We start from the raw sequence: 20487 nt of genomic DNA on the forward strand, positions 1-20487 counted from the left end.
TATTGTAATAACTAGTATAATTATTGAGCACATTATGTTCTAGAGACTGGGACAAGCGATTTACACGTATTATTTCAGTTATTAAAACCTTTACCTCTGAGGATACATGCCTTGGCCAAAATCAAACAATTAAAAAGTATTAGAGCCAAATTTGAAGTCCAGAATTCCTAATTTAAGCATCATGCTAAATCCAGATTGTGGCAATTTTCCTTTGTCTACAGCCTGTGTCGGCCCATTGTCAAGATGCCAAACACACTCATATATTCCTGCACCAGTCTTATTTAGGCCTCGGAAAGAATCTCAGTGTGGCCGTTATTGGAAACAAACAAACTACTACTTAATAACTACTTCCATGAAAGACTCTGTGTTCAGAGTCTCAAATGAGCAGTGTCATTTGACCCTTACCAACAATCTTGCTTTATATGTACGGTTGCTGCTATTGAGGGGTTAAGTAACTTGCCCAAGATCACACAGCCTTTAAGTGGCAGAGCATGAAAAAGTCTGATTTATGGGAGAAGTTGTCTTTGATCCCAATCACCAGTGATGGTCTGCCTATTGTTAAAGGTGACATGCATCATTTTTGTGTCTATGTTATTTACCACTACTCTCAACTCTCCAAAAAAATGCATTTCTTGCAGTCATTATTATTTTTCCCTCCTTACCTTGGGGCTGAGTTCCCTCTTTTTAAAAGCTCACTTCTTTACTAAAAGGTCAATCAGATGATGGACTATAAAAAAATCACAAAGGCTAAAGCTTTTGGTCTCTGCACGGCCTGTCTTAACAGTGCCTGGGGGTGATGTATTTTTGAAGAAGCAAGTTCCTGGTGAGTAATTGGGTGTTCTTTTGTTTTATTTTGTTTACCTGTAAGTAAACACCGCTTTCTGGTTTTGGCTACATTTTTTTGTAAAGATGCATTATCTCACTGAAAACTAAGATGCTTGTAAAAATATGAGATATATTTGTATTAACTCTGATTATCTAAAGCCACCTTTCCTGTAAAATTAGTAATTATTTTTTCACACTTATTTACTTCATACCCATTAGGTCCTGTTACAGAAGTAAAAACTGACATATATGTCACAAGCTTTGGACCTGTTTCTGATGTTGAAATGGTAGGTAGTTGGAAAATTTAATGTACATTTTGAGATTTGAAGAATACAAACAAAAAAGAGGGCAGTTAATATGTATTTTATGTAATTTATATGATATTTATATGATATATGATATTTATATATCAAAATAAGATACTGAGTTTGCATTTTAGCTCTAACATTGGAGTTTTTTGGGCTTGGAGTCATTCTCAACAAAGAAAAGAACTTCCCTCTTACTGGTCTCCATGTCACAACCTTGTATGCAGTGTTTTTTTCCTTAGAAAATTATTAAAGAGGAGAAAATTAGAGATTGTAATTTGTTTTGTTGTAAAACTTGGTATTGTGGCCCTGATTGCATTTAGTGTTCCATGGTGGCTCATTCCCCATCCCTACACAACCCTTATTAAATTATAGCCATTACTTTTGAATGATTAATATGTATGGTAATTTATCTAATAAATGTAGAAGATTAAGGTATCAAGATGGATATAACATGCTTTAATTGCTGAGAATCTTTTGGTTCCACTGATTTAAGGAAATTTTTGCTCCTATTAATTTAGCTTTTATTTGGGTAGTCTTTTTTATGAGTAGGAAAGAGGCTAGAATTTAATTCATATCTTGCACACTTATGTGTAATCATCTGTGATTTGAATATGTCATGAACTAATTTTCCTAGGAATACACAATGGATGTGTTCTTCAGACAGACATGGATTGACAAAAGACTAAAATATGATGGCCCCATTGAAATTCTGAGATTGAACAACATGATGGTAACAAAAGTATGGACCCCTGATACTTTCTTCAGGAATGGAAAGAAATCTGTCTCACATAATATGACAGCCCCAAATAAACTTTTTAGAATTATGAGAAATGGCACTATTTTATACACGATGAGGTAGTCATTTTTTTCCTTCCTCCCTTTTTATCTTTTTTCTCCCTCCCTCTCTCCCTTCCTGCTTGCCTGCCTGCCTGCCTTTTTTCCTCCTCTCCTTCCTTCATTTTTAGGGATCTATAAATTTATTTTTAGAGACAAAGTTGATTCTGATTGTCTTTTCCCATCATAGACTCACCATAAGTGCGGAGTGTCCCATGAGACTGGTGGATTTCCCAATGGATGGTCATGCATGTCCTTTGAAATTTGGGAGTTGTAAGTTACAATGCAAATGTTGTTAGAGTTAATCATTATATCACGTAAGCTGATAATTATATATATGCATGATTTTCTATAATCCAACATTTAAATTTTTCTCCATGACAACTGTCCAAAATTTGACTTTTAGGAGACTGTTTATTATCTAATGTATTTAAATAAAGAAGTAAAAACAATCCTCTTTCCCCTAAAAAACAAAAACCTATTTCTGCAGAAAGCCTAGGTAGACTGACTGACTCAAAAGTAATAGGTTGATGGTCAGTGGTGAAATTTCGGGCCTCTGAACTCCTTGTGTTGGTGGTGTAACACAGCAAGTATAAATGAATTTGTTTTGTTTTGTTCTGTTACAAGCAGAGTCCTTTATGGCAGGCTTGAAAAAAAAGAAAGTCCAAAAAAGATTCAGGGCTTCTTGACATGACACACGTTAGAATAATATAAACAGTGTTGTTGGTTTCAAAGTGGCTGAAGCATGACAAAACCATAGTAGGAGGTGTGGTCTCGGACTTGTAGACAGAGCCAGGTATTACAGTGCCTTTGGGAGACTTAATTAAGGGATGTGGCATTCTTGGGTTGACATTTCACAATTTCACATCAATTTACTGTAGAGAATGGATTGTAGGGAGGCTAGAGTAGAAGCAGAGAGGAGTTGGAGGCCAGTGTTTTGGTACAAGCAAAGCAGGCGGTGGCTTGGACTCCAATGGTACTGGAGGAGAACGTGTGAGAGAGATGGATTGGGGATATGCTGTGGAGGTGAAGGCAAGAGGGTGAAATGAATTTATAGGAAAGAATATGGAATCCCTTCCCCCTAAGCAACCTTCTCTGAAATGGCAGCAGAATTTGATTGCCTTGTCTAATGTCTGCCTCAAATATTTGATTTAATCAGAATCTACCAAAAATAGATGCTGCTTTTTACTATTGCTTCAGATTCTTAGTTGAACTGATTGTGAAACTTGCCTGCTGTTATCGTTGCTCATTGCTTAACTTAATGAGAATCAGCAGTCACAATTCTTTTTATAACCTCTGGTAAGCACAATATTCAGTGGGCTAACTTGAAGCTAAAGAGAGTCGCTTGCTCCATGACCAGTGACTTAATGAGGGAAGATAAAAACAGAAAAATACCGAGACACAAAAGGTGACCTCACTGGGGCCAGAATTAAAATCCATTTGTGCCATTATAATTTAAATTTCACTCACATAGTTCTTATCTAGGGTTTTATCTTTCCTACCCATCCCACCCCTAGTTCACATAGAAAGCACTCTTCAGAGTGACTTAAACATAGTTGGTGCTTAATAAGGACATCCACAAAATAAATAAATTACTCCTTGTAAGTTGATGTTTGGGGATTGAGAATTAAAAAGAGAGGTACAGGTTTTGATCACCTTCACCCATTTTGCCCACCCCCCACACCCAGCCTCAAATATTGAATCATTAAGAAAAAGAATTTTCTAGCAAGGTAGGCTAGCCCAGAGATGGGTACCTTATTTAAAATATCATGGGCAGGAACATAGTATTTGGGGATTTTTACTGTATGATTAAGCGTGAATATACTTCAGGAGATCAATGCTGACACATAACTGTATGATGCTAACTGACAACACAAGCCTCATAGTTTGTTTTGCAAAGTCATTTTTAAAGACAGTCTCCCTAGGTATCAACTCGCTTTGTAGAACTGAACAATTCCATCGAGGACCTACTGCGCTCTAGCCATTTTAGAAAGGTCTGTGGAGGGTAGTACACTATTCATCTCGGTTCTTTTCAGCTTACTTGTGTGGGAGCCAAGCTATCTGTTCTGGGTAGGCTGGTAAGCAAGCAGCTGGTGTCCATTTGCATTGAACATCGAATAATAGAAAATGGGCTTAAATTGCTGCTGGGAGGGATTTGTTGAAGAAAGAAGGGAAAATGTCCTGATTGTAAGAGTTTAAAGGTAGTGGAACTGGTTGTGTAATTATATTCCCTGGAGAGCCTTACAAACAGCATAGCCAGTTGTCACTGTAGCGTGATTCCCAGACAACATGGGCATTGCCCAGAGGCAGAGTCTGGAATAGGTGACTCCTGGAGAGCTCTCCCAACAGCAGGATTTATGTTTGTTTTTGTTGTATTATTATAGGCAACATTCCATATGTATCTAATTGGCATTAGGATGGAAGAGTTAATATTGGTCAAGAATGGAAAGAAGTAGTAATTTGACTACTTTTTTTGCGGGGGAGGGTATTATTTGTGCTTTTCAACTTGGAAGCATTTGTGCTTATTAGGAAACATATCTAAGTGCATTGATGCAGATATAGCATTTTAGTTGCTTTAGTGTTAATCTTTCCTCCTTTAATTTTTTGGCATAAAAGAAATATGCAAGGCTGTTTATTCTGTCCAGTGTTCTAAATCTAAAACATATTTAAATAAATCATGGTTATTGTTTTCATTTATTCCATCTTTCTTGAACAAGCATAATATTCTTAAAGACTGTTGACCATCGGTGCTGATGAAAAGAAGCGCTGACTCTAACCACATTCTGTGCTGTTATTCAGATGCTTACCCGAAGAGTGAGATGATTTATACCTGGACAAAAGGTCCCGAGAAATCGGTGGAAGTGCCAAAGGAGTCTTCCAGCTTGGTTCAGTATGACTTGATTGGGCAAACCGTATCAAGTGAAACCATCAAATCCATCACGGGTGAGATGTTTAACAGTTAAAGTCAACGTGCTGCTTGGCATTAGCAGTGGAGTTTTGTCCTAGCTTTGTCATGGAAACAGCTACTGTTTTCAGGGGACAACAAAAAGTTTCCAGAAATAGAGTTGATGCATAAATCACAATTCAGAAATTTTTTAAAAATGTGTTTTTATCTATTTCAAAGAGAGGAAGGGGGAGAGAGAGAAACATCAATGAGGAGAGAGAATCATCACCCAGCTGCCCCCTGCACGCCCCCTACTGGGGATCGAGTGCGCAACCCGGGCCTGTGCCCTGACCGGGGATCGAACCTGGACCTCCTGTTCATGGGCAGGTGCTCAACCACTGAGCCACGCCAGCGGGGCACAGTTCAGAATTTTAAAATTTATATTTATAATCTTAGTTTAAAATTAATTCTGAGTTATTGAGATGGGAGTTGTTTTTCTTATTCAGAAACAAAAGTCAGGAATCAATGATATTAAAATTATTTTCAATAGAATTCTGAAACAGAAAGTCTGACCACTGACTTTTGGACACTGGATTTTCCTCGTTTTCTGGTGCTTCCCCCAAATCTCTTTTATTCTGCCTGATTTTGTGGTACTGCCCTCCCTCTAAGCAAAGTGTAAAGCTTAGCTACAAAATACATTAAGGGTATGTGTTAAAGCTGTCACGTGGGTAGATGGATGATTATTATTTATGATTCTTGATCTGTATTTGCTTTTTAAATGTGAATGGAAAGAATCATAGGATTTAGTTTTTATCATATTTAATAGGAAAAATTGGCTGATTATTGCTTATTCTAAAACTATTCCCTTACATACACATACTGCCAGGAAAAGAGCATTTTTTGAGAACATTTATTTCCTAGCCTGCAAGTGAGATTGAAAACGAGTGGGATTTGAGGCTTCTGAATCTTGGGTTTTACAGTTTGAGAATGTGGCTACTGACTCCTAAGTAACTCTCTAATATGTTCCTTTTAGATGTAACATTAAAAATATTTATCAGCAGCTACAAGAAATCTTATTGTTTGTTTCCCTTATTAGCATTTTAGATTTTTGTCTAAATGCCAATAAAATATTCCTGAAATTGGGGATGTTCTATATGGCTCTATGTTATATATGTGTCTTTTTATTTTTTCTCATATATATAACATTTAGAAATACAGCTCTTTCCTAAAACTAAGGCAGTAAGGCACCATATGTGTATATAAAATGTTTATCTGTATATTTCAATTCTTTTTAAATTTAAGCTCTTTGTGTGTGTGCATTTGCATTTTCTGGTGATTTTTTGATAAAAGGTCTAAATTTTCTCTCAAAAGATGCTGAAAATGAAAGCTAATTGCTTTCACAGTGCTAGGCCTTTAAAACAGAAAACACTGTAAGAACTTTTTTTAAAGTTATAGCTTATTTCTTAAATTGCTTAATCACTGTGTAAAACAAAAGTGTTTTTCAGTCCCCCTAGTTAAGAACTACATATTTCTCGATGTTTCTTGATCTGTTGTGAATATTTCTCAGCACAACAGATCATTTTTTTGCCTCAAATGTCTTTTGTTGGTCTGAAATATGATTTGGAAGCCACTGAAAAACTGGCTACAGAACCAATAACACATTTTCGTCATGTTTTATTTGTAGGTGAATATGTTGTTATGACGGTATACTTCCACCTCAGACGGAAGATGGGTTATTTTATGATTCAGACGTACATTCCATGTATTATGACAGTGATTCTTTCGCAAGTTTCCTTCTGGATAAATAAGGAATCAGTTCCAGCTAGGACTGTATTTGGTAACTGCAATTCATTTCTTGGGTATTTTTGCTCATATTACATTTGCTTATGATTTCATGGGAATAGCTCTTAGAATATCACTTTGAAGAAAATATTAAACAGTAATATATCAGACTGTGCTGAGTTAAGAATCATGTAAGCTTTCATTTTTATCTAGCTCGTACAAAGTGATAGAGCTTGAGGGGAGAGGGGCGGTTCATCCCTTCCTTTGGGGACCGTCAGTTTTTGCTTATTGAGACCAGGCAGGTAAAGACTAACTGTGAGTCTGGATATAATTTCACTTTTGGTGGTGTTCTTGGGCTCCTAGCCTAATGCTGTGTAATTGAATTAAAGTCATATCTAGGTGTTAAAATGAAATGCACTGGGAGCTTAAAATAAAACAAATAAAAGGCATGGCTGAATGAATACGAAAGGCTAGAATCATTTGCCTGTTAATGAAGACGAACAAAATGCAAACGGCTTAAGTGAATTGAGTTGGAAGGTATTATATATTATATGCTTAGCTTATTAGCGCATTGTTATATTCTATGTGCATTTTTTTCTGAACACAACATATTTTTGTGTGTATATAGTGGCTTTTTATGTATTATATTCTAAACAATATGAAGTCCAGAACTCTTGAGTTTTAAATTTTTAGAGCTGTTAAGTAAGTCTTTTACATGTCAGTCATGCTTTTAAACAAAATTAGTTATGGTATTTATTCAAGTGAGTGTATTTCCCCATTATTTTTCTGTGGATTGTGAGTAGTGAAAGCACTCGGTAGTGATATCAGAAGGAAAACACTCAGAATTTCTCTGGAGTGGAGGCACAGTTCTCACAAGAGATACCAGTCTCCCTCCACTTTTGCTACTGTGTGGAATCAAAGGCGAGGTATAATAGCCCTTATCACAGGGAGCTGAAGGGGTGCTGGTGAGAAGGAACTGGGGGTGGGGGGCTGGCAGCTTCTCATCCCACCTCCCCATCCTTTTAGAGAACTGATGACAAGGACGTCTTAGTGTCTTTAGTGGACTTGACCGTGGGGAATTTTCCATGTCCCCCCCCCCCATTTAATCTTAGAAAAGGCATTGAAATCCTATTGGGGAAGCCCCAGAAGGGTTCATTGGGAGAGGGCAGGGTTGACCTTAGGAAGGCTGTGAGCATGTGTAATGGCACAGACTGCTTCGGAGAGTTGTGAGGGTTCAGTGAAAGAAAAACCACACATTGCAAGCGGTGAGTAAACTTCAACTCTTAAAAACAGGTGTGAGTTTTGGACTACAGTAGGTCGGGATTTAAAATTCGAATCTGCCACTGATTTTCTCCACCCATAAAATTCTGATAATACCTTTCTTCAGAGACTAGTGAGAATTTAGATTTATGTGCAGTACTCGTTACAGGGTGTATGGAGCGCTCAGAACATGTTAGTTACTTTCGCCCATACTTCTGTGTAGAGGAGATTAATTTTATTCTGACTTGATTTTCTTAATTTTTGACTGTTTTGAAAGACAACATTGTTCTACTGTGTAGCAGGCGCTCCGCTAGGTTGTCTCGTTTCGGGCTCACACTAACCTTTCGCACCTGTGTTCAGAGGCCGGCTGACGGCGCGGGAAGTGTCTGCCGAGGCCCAGCAGCAGATCAACATCCCTTAACTTCGCCTAGTACAAGTAATATTAGTATTTGGGGAATTATCATCATTGAAAATAAAAATAACATCACTTGTACATACATTATGTTCGTTTTTCTATGGTCCTGTAGAACTAGAACAGAAAATACTGACCCGTTCTTAGTGCCTCTGATGAAGAGGCAATGGTGTCGTGGGGCAGACTCTGGAGCCAGGAAGCCTGGGCTCTAACCCCAGGGTCTACACTCATTAGCTGTGGACCTTCAGTGAGTTACTTCTGCCTGTGTCCTCATGTATCAAAACAGGATGAAATCCTCAGGGCTGCCATGTGGGTTAAATAAGTTAATTTGGATAAAGCACTTGGAACTATGCCTGTCACACAGTAAATATTATTTGAGTATCATTTATTAGTATGGCATCTATGCTGCTACTTACCTCATTTAAGAATCACTACTTGATAGTATAATATGAATGTTCTCTGTATTTTATTGTTATTGTAAGTGCTTGATAAACTTTGAATGCTTCCTTGGTTGGCTACAAACTGGTAGCCACTGTTCTGTCTAACATATCCCTAAGTAATAAAAATGTTCAGTGCTGTGGGGAGGGATCGCATTGATTACAGCTGTACCCAACCAACATTTCCTACCCAGAGAAGACAATATAAGGACATTAATTAGCATGTAGTAAGGATACTAGTAATACTATTAGTAATTATGATAAGATTTGCCATATGCTGATAGGGGTCATCTTATTTCATCTTTACAATAACTCAACGAGGTAGGAGTTATTAATATTTATGAATAAGGAAAATGACTCAGAGAAATTAAGAAAGTTGGCTGAAGTCACATACTTAAAAGTGATGGACCCAAGACAATTTCTATCTAACTGTGGGAATTCTGCCATTTCTACTCTGCCTTCTGCCTTCACAGGGGGTATAAAGATATGGGGTACTTTTGGAAAATTCCAGACCTGCTGAGTGGATATGCACTTAAGATACTTTTTGGGTAGCTTTTTCAATTTGAAATGTGACATTTGCCTCTGTCTTGTGTTCACGTGACAAGATATTGGTTTTGATTGACCAGGTAAATTATGCCTAGCAATTAAGTCTTCAATATGTCAAAATGGTAATAATTAGACTGTTCAATGAGGCTCTAGGATGGTATATTCCTAAGACAGTTAAGTTTTAAGTATTTGAGGGGCATTAGCAATCTATTTCATATGAGAGGTAAAAAATTAATTCTGGGCTGGTATTTATCTTCCCCAATTCTTATTTTACACTTTACTCAAAAAGAGAATTGGCTGGATCAGGTATTCACTAGAGACCATGCAAAACCAAAAAAAAACCACAAAAAAACAAACTTATTGTAAATATGAGAAGTAGAGCGAGGTTAATTCCTCCAAAGGCCTTCTATCTCCAAAGTTGTATGACTCTAAGTTTTCTAATTATTCCAGCATAGTAAAACATTAAACCTGAGCAAATGCCAGCTGGCATATGTAAATCATTACTAGTTCATTTTTCTAGGAGTGAGCAGCCAGGATTTTACTCTTGTGTATAGCCTTAGCCTACTCACACACGTCCTCTCCCAGCTCCTGGGCCAGCCAATATGGTGCATGTTCAGCATTCTAAAAACGGGCTGGCATCAGTACGTGAACATGTCAAAAATATTCTATGGTTATTGAAATGTTTTCAAGGGTAAGTGCCAGCTAAGCCATTTAAACAGATGCACTGTCTTCCTGGGTTCAGGGGAAGCATGGCTTCTTATCTGAAGGGTTGGCTGCTGTTTGTGATTCATTTGTTGTTTATTTAACCAAATGCTCCACCTAAAGTAGATGGAATAAGCACTTCCCTATCATGCTAGGAGTTCTTTAAACTTGAACTCCATGCAGAGAACTTTTTAATATCTAAAGGGATGGGCACTTCAAACACTTAGCTAATTGTTTATGCCAGTTAATTTCTTAATTTTGCCAGCAGCCGTAAAATATGAAATATAATATCTGGAGGGCTACTCTACAAACTTTAAAATCAAGTTGACTGAAAATAATGAAAAAAACAGAAAGTGGCCACATATCCAGCAATGCATATTTTTTGCATTGATGCCTGTAGCATCATTTAACATCTTCATGAACTTGGTGATCTATCCGTTAACAATCAGAAAGTAACTTTTGGATTCATGGCTCAATAATTGCATTAATATTCTACTACTCAACATTAATAAGGTAATTTCTTCATATGACAGCAGGAGACAATGAAGAGCACTACTTTTGGTCCTCGGGATAAGTTGTTCTATTACCAAGAAAAAAAAATGTTCAAAGCAACATGGGGAATTTTAAGTTGCTTATATTTGACTTCAGTGTTTTTGTTTTTGGGGGGTTTTTTTGGTTCATTTCTTTGATTTGCTATCACATATCACATTATGGTCTCTGAAGAATTTTCTAAGTTCTGAGTAATATTCTTCTTATTAAGCCACACTCTCCATATTTTATTTCCAAGTACTTTCAGCATAATTTCTATGATATTAGAAGAAATATATCTAAGAAAGTTGTCAGATATTCTTGGGTACTTAATAGGCCATTAAACTTAAATTATTATGAAAAAGAAGAAAAACTGATTTATCTTCATCTCTGTAGCTAAAATTTTTCAAAATTAATTTAGGGTTTATTCAATGCACCTCATAGCCAGCATGGAAATGATGCTACTTTTCTGAGATTTAAAAAGGAAGCCTTAACTTTGTAAGGTCCTTTTCTGAAACAAAATCCAGTAAATTCATAATATTATATTTTCATAGAGATTTAGGTACCTTTATGTTTGACAAAAAACCACATTTTACATTTTAAGATCTATTTTATACTAATAAAATGCTAAAAATACCACAAAATGTTTTTAAAAAGGGAATATAACCAAATTCTCCAATTCCATTCACTGTATAGTTTATGGAATGTTTTAAGATCTATAGCTCATATGCTGCACAGTTGCTCTAATTTTCTAATTTTTCATTTTCTAAACATTGACAGTTCAGAAGGGACTGGAGAGAAATGGATTGGCGAGGAGCTGAAAAAAATGGGTTTTTATTTACTGTGCATTTATCATGTGCCTGGCACGATGTAATATATTATGGTAAATGCTGAAGCAATATTAGACACATTTGCTCTCATGGAGGCTATATCCAATAAAGTTGGAACAATTAAGAAATAATACAGGGCAGAAAGAATATAATTAAATGCTGAGTTGAGAAGACATAATTCCTCCCTAAATCAAAATATTATGATTCCTTTATTGTTGCATGAGGCTCACAATCTCTTTGGTTTAACATACACAGCTTGGCTTTCAGCTAGGGATAGCCATGGATTGGAATAGATAGTTTAGGTGCCTCCATTATTGTCCTTGTCGTCATCATCACCGAACCACTGGGCATGTCAATTAAGGAGCAATTGTACACATCATATAGAATGAGTTCAAATGGATATAGTAAATCCCCACAGAAACTTCCAAGCTTAACTAGACAGCATGGATTAGATATAAAGATAGACAAAAATACAGAAAGGGACAACTGTACAAATATTAAAATCCTTAAATAATTCATTTCTCTATAGTTCCAGTGGCAAGTGGAATTTTTCCATTCAGAATAGGGACTCTCCTTTTTCCAGGCTGAGGAAAAGGCTTTCCTGGAGGTGACATGCTTCAGGAGCCTATTGATAGAAGAAAAGTACCTCTATTCTTGTTGCAAATATTTTCCTCCCAACCATATATTGATGGATGGTAGATGTCTAATGTTTTTAATACTGAAATGTTCTAGAAATCTGTTTTTCCATTAATATACCTTTATTGTTTTATATAAATTAAGGCCTTTGACAACTAGTAAAATTTATTATTTTAATTCAATAGGTAATATTCAATTAAAGATTATAAGTATCTATAATTTGTACTTCTTCTGATAGTGATTTTCAATAGCAGTGGACTATGCCTACCCCAGAAATTCTGATGCCCCAATCTTGTGTGCTACCAACTTGCCACTCCTGGTTGAGAATCAGTGCTTCCACGAGTAGCACTTTCTATTAGGTGTGTGTGTTGAGTTTCTCAGGAATGTTGGCCGAGATACGATATACACTAGGTGTTTTCATAACTTAATCAGAGTCACACTTAGCCAACAGTAGAAAAGCCCATGCTAATAATTTCACTAAACCACTAGAATTAGAATCTTCCATTAAAGATGATTTGGTTTGAACTAGAAAGTTTGTTACCCCACCATCCACACCACCCACCGAAACCCTAGGTTTTTTTGCTTTGTTTTGTTTTGTTTTGTTTTCACACAGAAGTAATGGTAAAGCGTTTTGTCTCTTGCTCTTTTGCTTTGAAGGAATAACCACAGTCCTCACCATGACCACGTTGAGCATCAGTGCCCGGCATTCTCTGCCCAAAGTGTCCTATGCCACTGCCATGGATTGGTTCATAGCTGTCTGCTTTGCTTTTGTATTTTCCGCCCTTATTGAGTTTGCTGCTGTCAATTATTTTACCAATATTCAAATAGAAAAAGCCAAAAAGAAGACATCGAAAGCTCTTCAGGAAATTCCAGCTATTCCAGTGCTCAGAGCAACGCATCCTGAAGCACCTCTGCAGGTATTTGACTCAATTTCCTTCAACTTAACATTTGAGTTTCTTGGTCAAATTTACCTCGTCAAGGGTGGGGGGAGAAATGAGAATTTGAAATACTAATGACAAATTGTAAGTTATTTAAAAATCCGGAAAAATACAAAAGGATAATTGTAAATGTAAACTTTATAAATGTGGTTAATGGCTTAGAATTTAAACAGCTTTGGATGAGCCAGATGGCACTGGTTGTCTGAAAGTCCTTTTCAACATTAAAAGTTACTGAGAAAGGGGCAGCATCTTCTGGATACTATTAAGAGAAACATGCGGGTATCTTTGAGTGGGTTGGAAATATGCTTTAGTAGGGTTCATTGAACAAAGTAAAGCAGCCGTTCTTAACCTGGCCCCACATTTGAACTATCACAGGGAGCTGGGTGGGGCCTGTGCCCTTGTATTAAAGAAGAAAGTAAAACCAATAGGAAGACCCATAGTTGCAGTTGATATACATTGAAGATTGAGAATTCTTGTTGTAAAGGAACAGAGCCAAAAGGATGTGGACACCTAACAAGAGCTACTGTAATTCACAGCTGTACAAAAATGGAAAGATCATCATGAAAATGAGAAAGCAGACAGGAACCCCCCTCCCGGCCCCTCCCCATCCCTCTCGCCCTCCCCTCAGCCACCTCCTCAGATGCTCTGCTCTCGCTCACTCTCATTTACCAACTTCTTTCTGGAATCGGCAAAGTGTCTGTGGTCACTTATACACAGCTTTATTGTAGTGTATAAGAACCACAAGTGGCTGTCTAAGACTCCTTTTGTTTGTATTTGCCCTAATCAAAGTGTATATAAACCATCAACTTTATTCTCTATAGGTAATAACTCATTCCCTTACTTACTTATTCATTCTTTCTTTTTCTCTTCCTATTCATTTAACAAATACACAGTTAACACCAATGACAGGCAGACTGTGTTTATGGTCTGATAATCAAAAATATACATACTCCACCCCCAAAAGAATATCCTACACTATGGAGCTTACATTTAAGTGTGTAAGACAAAGAAAGGGAGACAGATGATTTTTAAAATGATAAATAATAATAACTTGGGTTGTTAGATGGTAATAGTGCTAAGACAGTGCTGAAGGAGAGCTGGGACAGTGTGAGGAGGATGGGATTTCCTTCCAAACACAGGCAGTCAGGGAAGTAAGTCCTCCGAGAGAAAATGGCAGTTTGGGGTTCACCCTGGCAGGGATTGACTGTTTAGGGTCCCGCGGTTTATAACTGCTCCTAGAAGGCCCTGGTTCTCCTAGAATGGCATGTGAGCAGGTAGGAAAGTTACTGCCCTCCCATTAAGTAAGTTTGGATAGCTTACATTGTCCTCTAAAGGAATTCATTTAGAATGGATTTCCTATATATTTTTTACTTAAAAAAACTGATTATCTGCAGTTTTATTCCCTTTCCCTTTCCCCATAGGTAGCCCTCTCTACCTTTTACTGTTGTTTTATTTGCTTTCCTTTGTTGTGTTGAGACCTTGGTAGAAGAATTCTATTTATTGTTCCTTTTTTAAAAATATCAGCTCTTGGGTATATTTATTTATTTAATTTACTGTTCCTGTTTTTTAATTAATGATCATGATTTATTTTAATTCTACCTTTCTGCAAGTTAATTCTGTTACTCTTCTCCTAGCTTCTTGAATTTAATTCTCACTAACTTATTTTCGCTGTTTTTTTATTTAATAATAAAGTTTCCATTTATTACAATGAGATTCCCTTTGCATATAGCTTTGGTCATATGCATAACTTTTGATAAATGATATTATCACAATTATTTGCTAAATATTCTGCAATTATGTTGCTGGTTTTCTCTATAAGCTAAGAATTATTGGAAGACAATATTAAAGTTTCCAAATGGGATTTTGTTTGTTTATTTAGCTCCACTGTTTCACTGTTTATTTTTAGTTCAGAAATGTTACCTGGTACAGATTTGAATGTTATTGATATTTTTGTTACACCCTGAGTTATGCTGAAAGCTTATAAATGTTTCATGGCAATTTGTAAGTTGATTTTTAGTTATTAAATCAATTTTACTTAAAACATTATTATTTCACTCTTAATTAGTCACCTCTTCTTAATCTTTCAAATACCAAAAAAGATATGAAAAATCCTCTTACTAATATTGTGATTATGTTCACTCACTTTGTATTTTAGCTATTTTTGTTTTATAGACTTTGATGCTCTGATATCCAATATGTTGATTCATAACTGCCCCATTTCCATATCAATTTATGCATTTAATCACAAAATAACTTTTTGGCCCCATATAATGCCTTTTTCCTTTAATTCTATTTGGTATGATTATAATATTTTAAAATATTTTTTCATATTAAGTTTTATAATTATATTTTCATTGCTAAATTTTACTTATTTTTTTGTTTCTCATGTACTGTGTAAGCTGTATGTCATGGTTTTATATCACTAGTGGTTAACTTTAAGTTTTAAAACAACATATTTCTACTTATGATTTTCTAGTAATGTTGAAATGATAAAATAGACTGACTCTCCCATATAGCTATTAACTCCCTCTAGACCCAGGCTTGCTCACTTCCAAAGATTCTGGATGCACAGACATTTTACATATGTAATTTTTTTCTGTTTATAGTGAATCGCTGTAGATATTTTTTTCCTTTTTGCAAAGCGATGAGACTCCTTGCATTAGTGTTACAGTGGAATATTATAAATACTTAAAAGTACCACTTAATCAGAATAAAACTATTCTACAGAATTTCCAAATGTGGGAACAAAACCAATGATACTTCATTTGCTCCTTGACACATATCTCTTGACTACAGCACTTGTCACTGCTGGTAAACGCTTGGTTGAGTCGGCTAAGGCTACTCTGATTCAGTAACTCCTGTCGGCAGCGTGGCCCGCGTGCTGCGTGCAAATGGCATAATCAAGATCGAGATGAGATTTGTTTGTGAAAGGCATAGAGTCATAACATTTAAGGGTTGGGAAGAAATGTTGTAATAAACGTGTTCAGAGTAGACATCCTCTGCTTTATGTCCCCTAGAAGCGTGACTCTGTGTGATGACTTGGATCTCCACAGCAGCTTACTTGGAGAATGTCTGTTCTAAAGACAGTGATTAATGGGCTGGCCTGCCCAGCCTCCTGACTTCAGATTGCTGACAGGGCACAGCTGGCTTTGGAGCGTCAGTTGTCATTGAACGGCTTCAATGTCAAGTTTGATTCTGAAGGTTGAGGACATATTAAACTTGAGGGAGAGAGAAGAAAATAAAGAGATAAATAAGGAGGAGGAACTCCAGAAGGGGAAACTGCGTTAAGAGCAAAATTTTAAAGCATGTTACTGGAAAGAAATATTCTAAGAATCTTATAAGGCTTGGAGTTTAAGTGGAGATTCTCATCAGATAGGTGACATTTACTCATTCAAATATGTGTTCCAACTTGTCTGGCTATTTGTTTATTCCAGCGGTGCTGCCTTTGTTTAAAATGTGTTCAAGCTCCTCTTTGGAGTTGACTTCAGAATCTACATGGTGTCTGGTCATCCGATAGTCCTTTGGCTGAGCTCAATAGTGGTTTGAGTCCTTGTTGCTGTATGTGACCTATGAACTGTTAATGGCCTGGCAGCCGTAAAGTGACCATTTCTATTCTTTGGGAATTAGAAAGCTTATGGTTTATGGAATATTCATGAAGCAAGGAGAAAAGGCCGATTGGCAGAATCTAATAGCAGCAATGGGCAGGCAGCTTGAGTATGTCTCTGAGTGTCTCAGGAGGCGAAAGCAGCTGTTCTGTTTTGGCTCAGCATTACCTTGATTCTGCCTTTGACTCGGTCCTTTCGGTATCTGAGCTGAGGTCCATTTTTGTGGTTCTATCCTTCCATGCCCTTACTACTTCCCAGAGTACTTTCTGTCTCACTGGTGCAAGTGATTTGGACTAATAGGATGTTTTGAAAAATACGTAACTATGTGCTTTATATGTGCCAGTAATAAAAAGATAGTACATATACAATTTAATTCTTAAAACTATCATATATGTTCTATTTTTATCCACGTTTTAACCAGTGAGGGTATTAATAAGTAGGGATCAAGTACTCTGTCCAAGGCCATCTACCTGGTAAGTGGCAGGGTCGAGCCAGCAAACCCTATACTTTGAAGCCTCAAGCCTTACTGACCGATCAGGAATTTGGGGTGAGGGAAGTAGAAGATGGGGTGGTGGCATCATTCACTCGGCGAGAGGAGGGAATGAAGCACAGTTCATGAGGAAGCGAATTAGTTCAAGTTTAGGTGGGTGGGAATTTCCATAGTAGAGCATTTTCTCCTATCGCAGGGTAACGATGACTATTTTTTAAAACTACTCGTGCGTACTTCCCCACTGCTGGCCTTTCCTTCCTCAGCTACTCAATTTCTTTGCCTGTTTCCTTTCCACTGTAACTGTTCTTCCCAGACTTTTCAATTTTAAAGTGTTCGTAGACTGTTACAAGGATATTTCTAAAGTCAAAGAGCTCTTTGCTCTGCTTTGAGTTTTTAAGAAAAAGACAATATTAAAATGTATAAATAATTCAAGGTACACCTTGGATTCCATAATCCAAGCACACTCTGGAGAATCTCCTTCTTCACTGTCCATTCGTCAAAGTCAGACTCTATCCCTACTTTCCATATTTGGCTCATTCAGGCTGATCTCAAGGATCTCTGGGATAGGGTCTCAAGGATCCACATCCACAAACTGGAGTTAATAATAAAACCTACCACAAAAGTTTACAGTGTGAATTAAGTTACACTATGCATAGAAAGTACTGAGCACAATGCTTAGTACCTGGCAAATAATGGCTATCATGATTATTAGCCTTTGTTTCTTTAAGGTGTGCATTACATAATTTATCATTTATAATATCCTGAAGTATGTTGCTTGAACTGTTTCACATATTTGCTATATTTACCTAGCTAGGTGGCGAGCTCTTTAGTAAAATTGATCATGGCTTTATTCTATTTTCTCATACAGCACATAGCACAGTGTGTAATAGATATAGTTGTTTATTGATGGATTATAATGAGCCAACTATAGGAATCAGACAGTAGGAAGTGTGGTGCCTCTAAAAATCAGTATATTTATCATCAATTTCCAAAAACATTTGCCTCTTATGCAAAATTCTTTCTTGCTGGAGTAAATGTGAACATCAGGCAGATGTTAAGTGGTAAGTTAGAGCTAGGTCACTGTGAACCTCTAGAACAGCAAATAATCATTCTTGTCATTCTGTGACACACTTGTCAACAGGTGGGCTTGGCCAATGGGCAGCAAGTAAGAACTGAGGAGAATGCTTTGAAAACACAAGAAAGCAAAACAAAAGGCCTAAGTAAACCACAAGTGCGGCTGTGCATTATGAGGAAAGAATGGCTGGCTGTCCTTTGGTCATTTTAGTCATATCATTTGCGTGGATATCAGTGATTGCGAGTGACCTTGATGTTAAATACAATGATTTCCCAGCAGTTGGTAATATACAAGCTTCATTCCATTCCAAGGGGGTGTGCAAACTAGGACAATTTCAGATTTTCATTTCAGTCATTCTCAAAGCTCCTCTTAGAAATGCCGTTTTTAAAATAGTTTAAGCTAGCATGCAAAAAACTTTCATTTTTCAATTCATCCTTATTTTCTTTATTTCTTGACTTAGTTTAAAATCTCTTTCTTTAGAAGTTTGAACAAGGACCTGAAGCAGGACTGTCAATTCACTTCACATTTAGGTGTGCTTGTGACAGTAGTTTAATGACATTCTTTAAATCTCATATAAACTGTACCTCCCCAAAGCCATGCCTTTTTCAGTACAGAATGTTCTGTAGGTAGTAATGCTCTTTAAGCAATGAGTAATTGTTTAATTGCACAATTGTTAAGCTGTATGATTTAAGTTGACAAGAATATCCAAATTACATTTTATCTCCAGCTGTGTTTTGTTATGTGTCATGTGTTTATTCTTAAGAAAATGTCATGTTGCTAATGTATGAGGATGAATCTCAGCTACTCATTTAACCAGAGTTTACCAAGCAACTACTATGCACCAGTCACCATGCAAGGCACTGTGATTTCAAAGACAAAACCTAGGAACTTAGTCTCATTAAGGAGACAGGCTACTAATCTTGTGCTACCATGTTGCAGATATTATGTTAAACATTTTACATGCAATCCTGTCCTATTTTCATCTTATTTTACAGATGAAGAAATTAAGGCAGAAAGGGGCCTAAGTGATTTGTCCATAATCATACAGGTGCTGAGTAACTGAGCCAAGATTTAAACCAAAGTAGTCTGGCCCCAAAGTCTAGTTTTTAAACCATTAGAAATTACTGTCCCTTAAATATAACCTACAACCACAACTGCTTACCTTCCACTGTGACTATTGCTGCAAACTTACTACCCATCCCAGTTCTAATTTTTCTGAAAATTGTGTTGATCTCCATATTGCAGAAAATGTAAGCCATGCTCCAAAACTTTATCCCATTGATAAGTAAGCCCTATCCCTTAGCGAGTAGTTCAGTTTACATAGAAGCCAAAGTCACGCCCTCCTCATCTCCAACTTTGCATAAAATATATATGGATTTTGTCAGTGCTAAACAAAAACCACCAATTGATTTAGCACAGCCATTTCAACAAACTGTAGACCAACCCATAGTTTTCCCAATTTTTTTGACATTTTAAACATTTAAAAACCATTCAAAGCATTAACTGTTATTTTTTAGTTGGAAAAAAATCCACCTTATGTGTATTAACATATTAAATATATAATATTTATTTACAACATATATTCAGAAGAATGTTTTAAAGATTGTGGGGAAATTTTTAAAGAAGTTCAAGAGATAGTTTTTGTCCTAAACAAATTTCTATGGTGTCAGGCGATGAAGTGATTAATGATGCAAATAATCAAGAAGAGCAAATATTCTGAGGGACCAAGGGAGTTGTAAAGAAGCATGCTAAACTTTGGGAGGGTTTTTGAGAGAACTCAGCCTCGCCGAGGTGTCTTTTATTGATGGTCAGCAGATGAAGGAAAGTAGCAAGGAAAGGAGCCAGCTCATTACTGTAAATATCATTAGTTAGTTTGTAGTATTTATGGACTAACTTAGCAATTATTCTGGAATTGCCATATAATTAATAAGCTATTATTGTATTGTTGGATTTTTATTACTTTTCCATTTCCTCCATTACTTCTCCGGCACATCTGGCACAAATTTGCTAAGAGCCTAGCATATGCTCAAGAAACACCTACTAATTGATTTCATTCCTCATACAACTGAAATAGAGACACGACTGCCTGGGAGAGCAACATATGAAAGAACCATACATTTTCCCTGGTGAAATTTTATTATCAAAAGGTTTTTGTGGTGTTTAAAATTTGTATTTATTTGGTGATCTTTTTAACATTTATGTTAGCAATGTGAATGGTCCACTACTTCTTTTCAGAGTGAAAAAAATACTGAGTCATCTTCAAAAATATACAACCACTTGAAACAAATTCCTTTAATGTTTAGCTATATTTTCAGCAAGTTCTTTTCCTTAAGCTACTGAGTAAGATTATTTATTCCTTCTGGTTATATAAGCTGCCAATGTTCCTTTTGCCATT

The 20487-nt window shown here is 36.5% G+C and overlaps 1 protein-coding gene across 1 annotated transcript in view; it reads left to right on the top strand.

Moving 5' to 3' along the window:
• Positions 1-20487, top strand: part of GABRA4 (gamma-aminobutyric acid type A receptor subunit alpha4) — a 59875-nt gene that overhangs the window by 13593 nt on the left and 25795 nt on the right. Inside the window, exons 3-8 of the mRNA XM_087827595.1 lie at positions 1045-1112; positions 1768-1988; positions 2158-2240; positions 4767-4910; positions 6536-6688; positions 12642-12901. Coding sequence (XP_087683721.1) covers positions 1045-1112; positions 1768-1988; positions 2158-2240; positions 4767-4910; positions 6536-6688; positions 12642-12901 — 929 coding nt within the window. The remainder of the gene's footprint in view (positions 1-1044; positions 1113-1767; positions 1989-2157; positions 2241-4766; positions 4911-6535; positions 6689-12641; positions 12902-20487) is intronic.

Source organism: Miniopterus natalensis, chromosome 1 (genome assembly GCF_054644295.1).
Source record: "Miniopterus natalensis isolate mMinNat1 chromosome 1, mMinNat1.hap1, whole genome shotgun sequence".
In the NCBI taxonomy this organism is placed as follows: Eukaryota; Metazoa; Chordata; class Mammalia; order Chiroptera; family Miniopteridae; genus Miniopterus; species Miniopterus natalensis.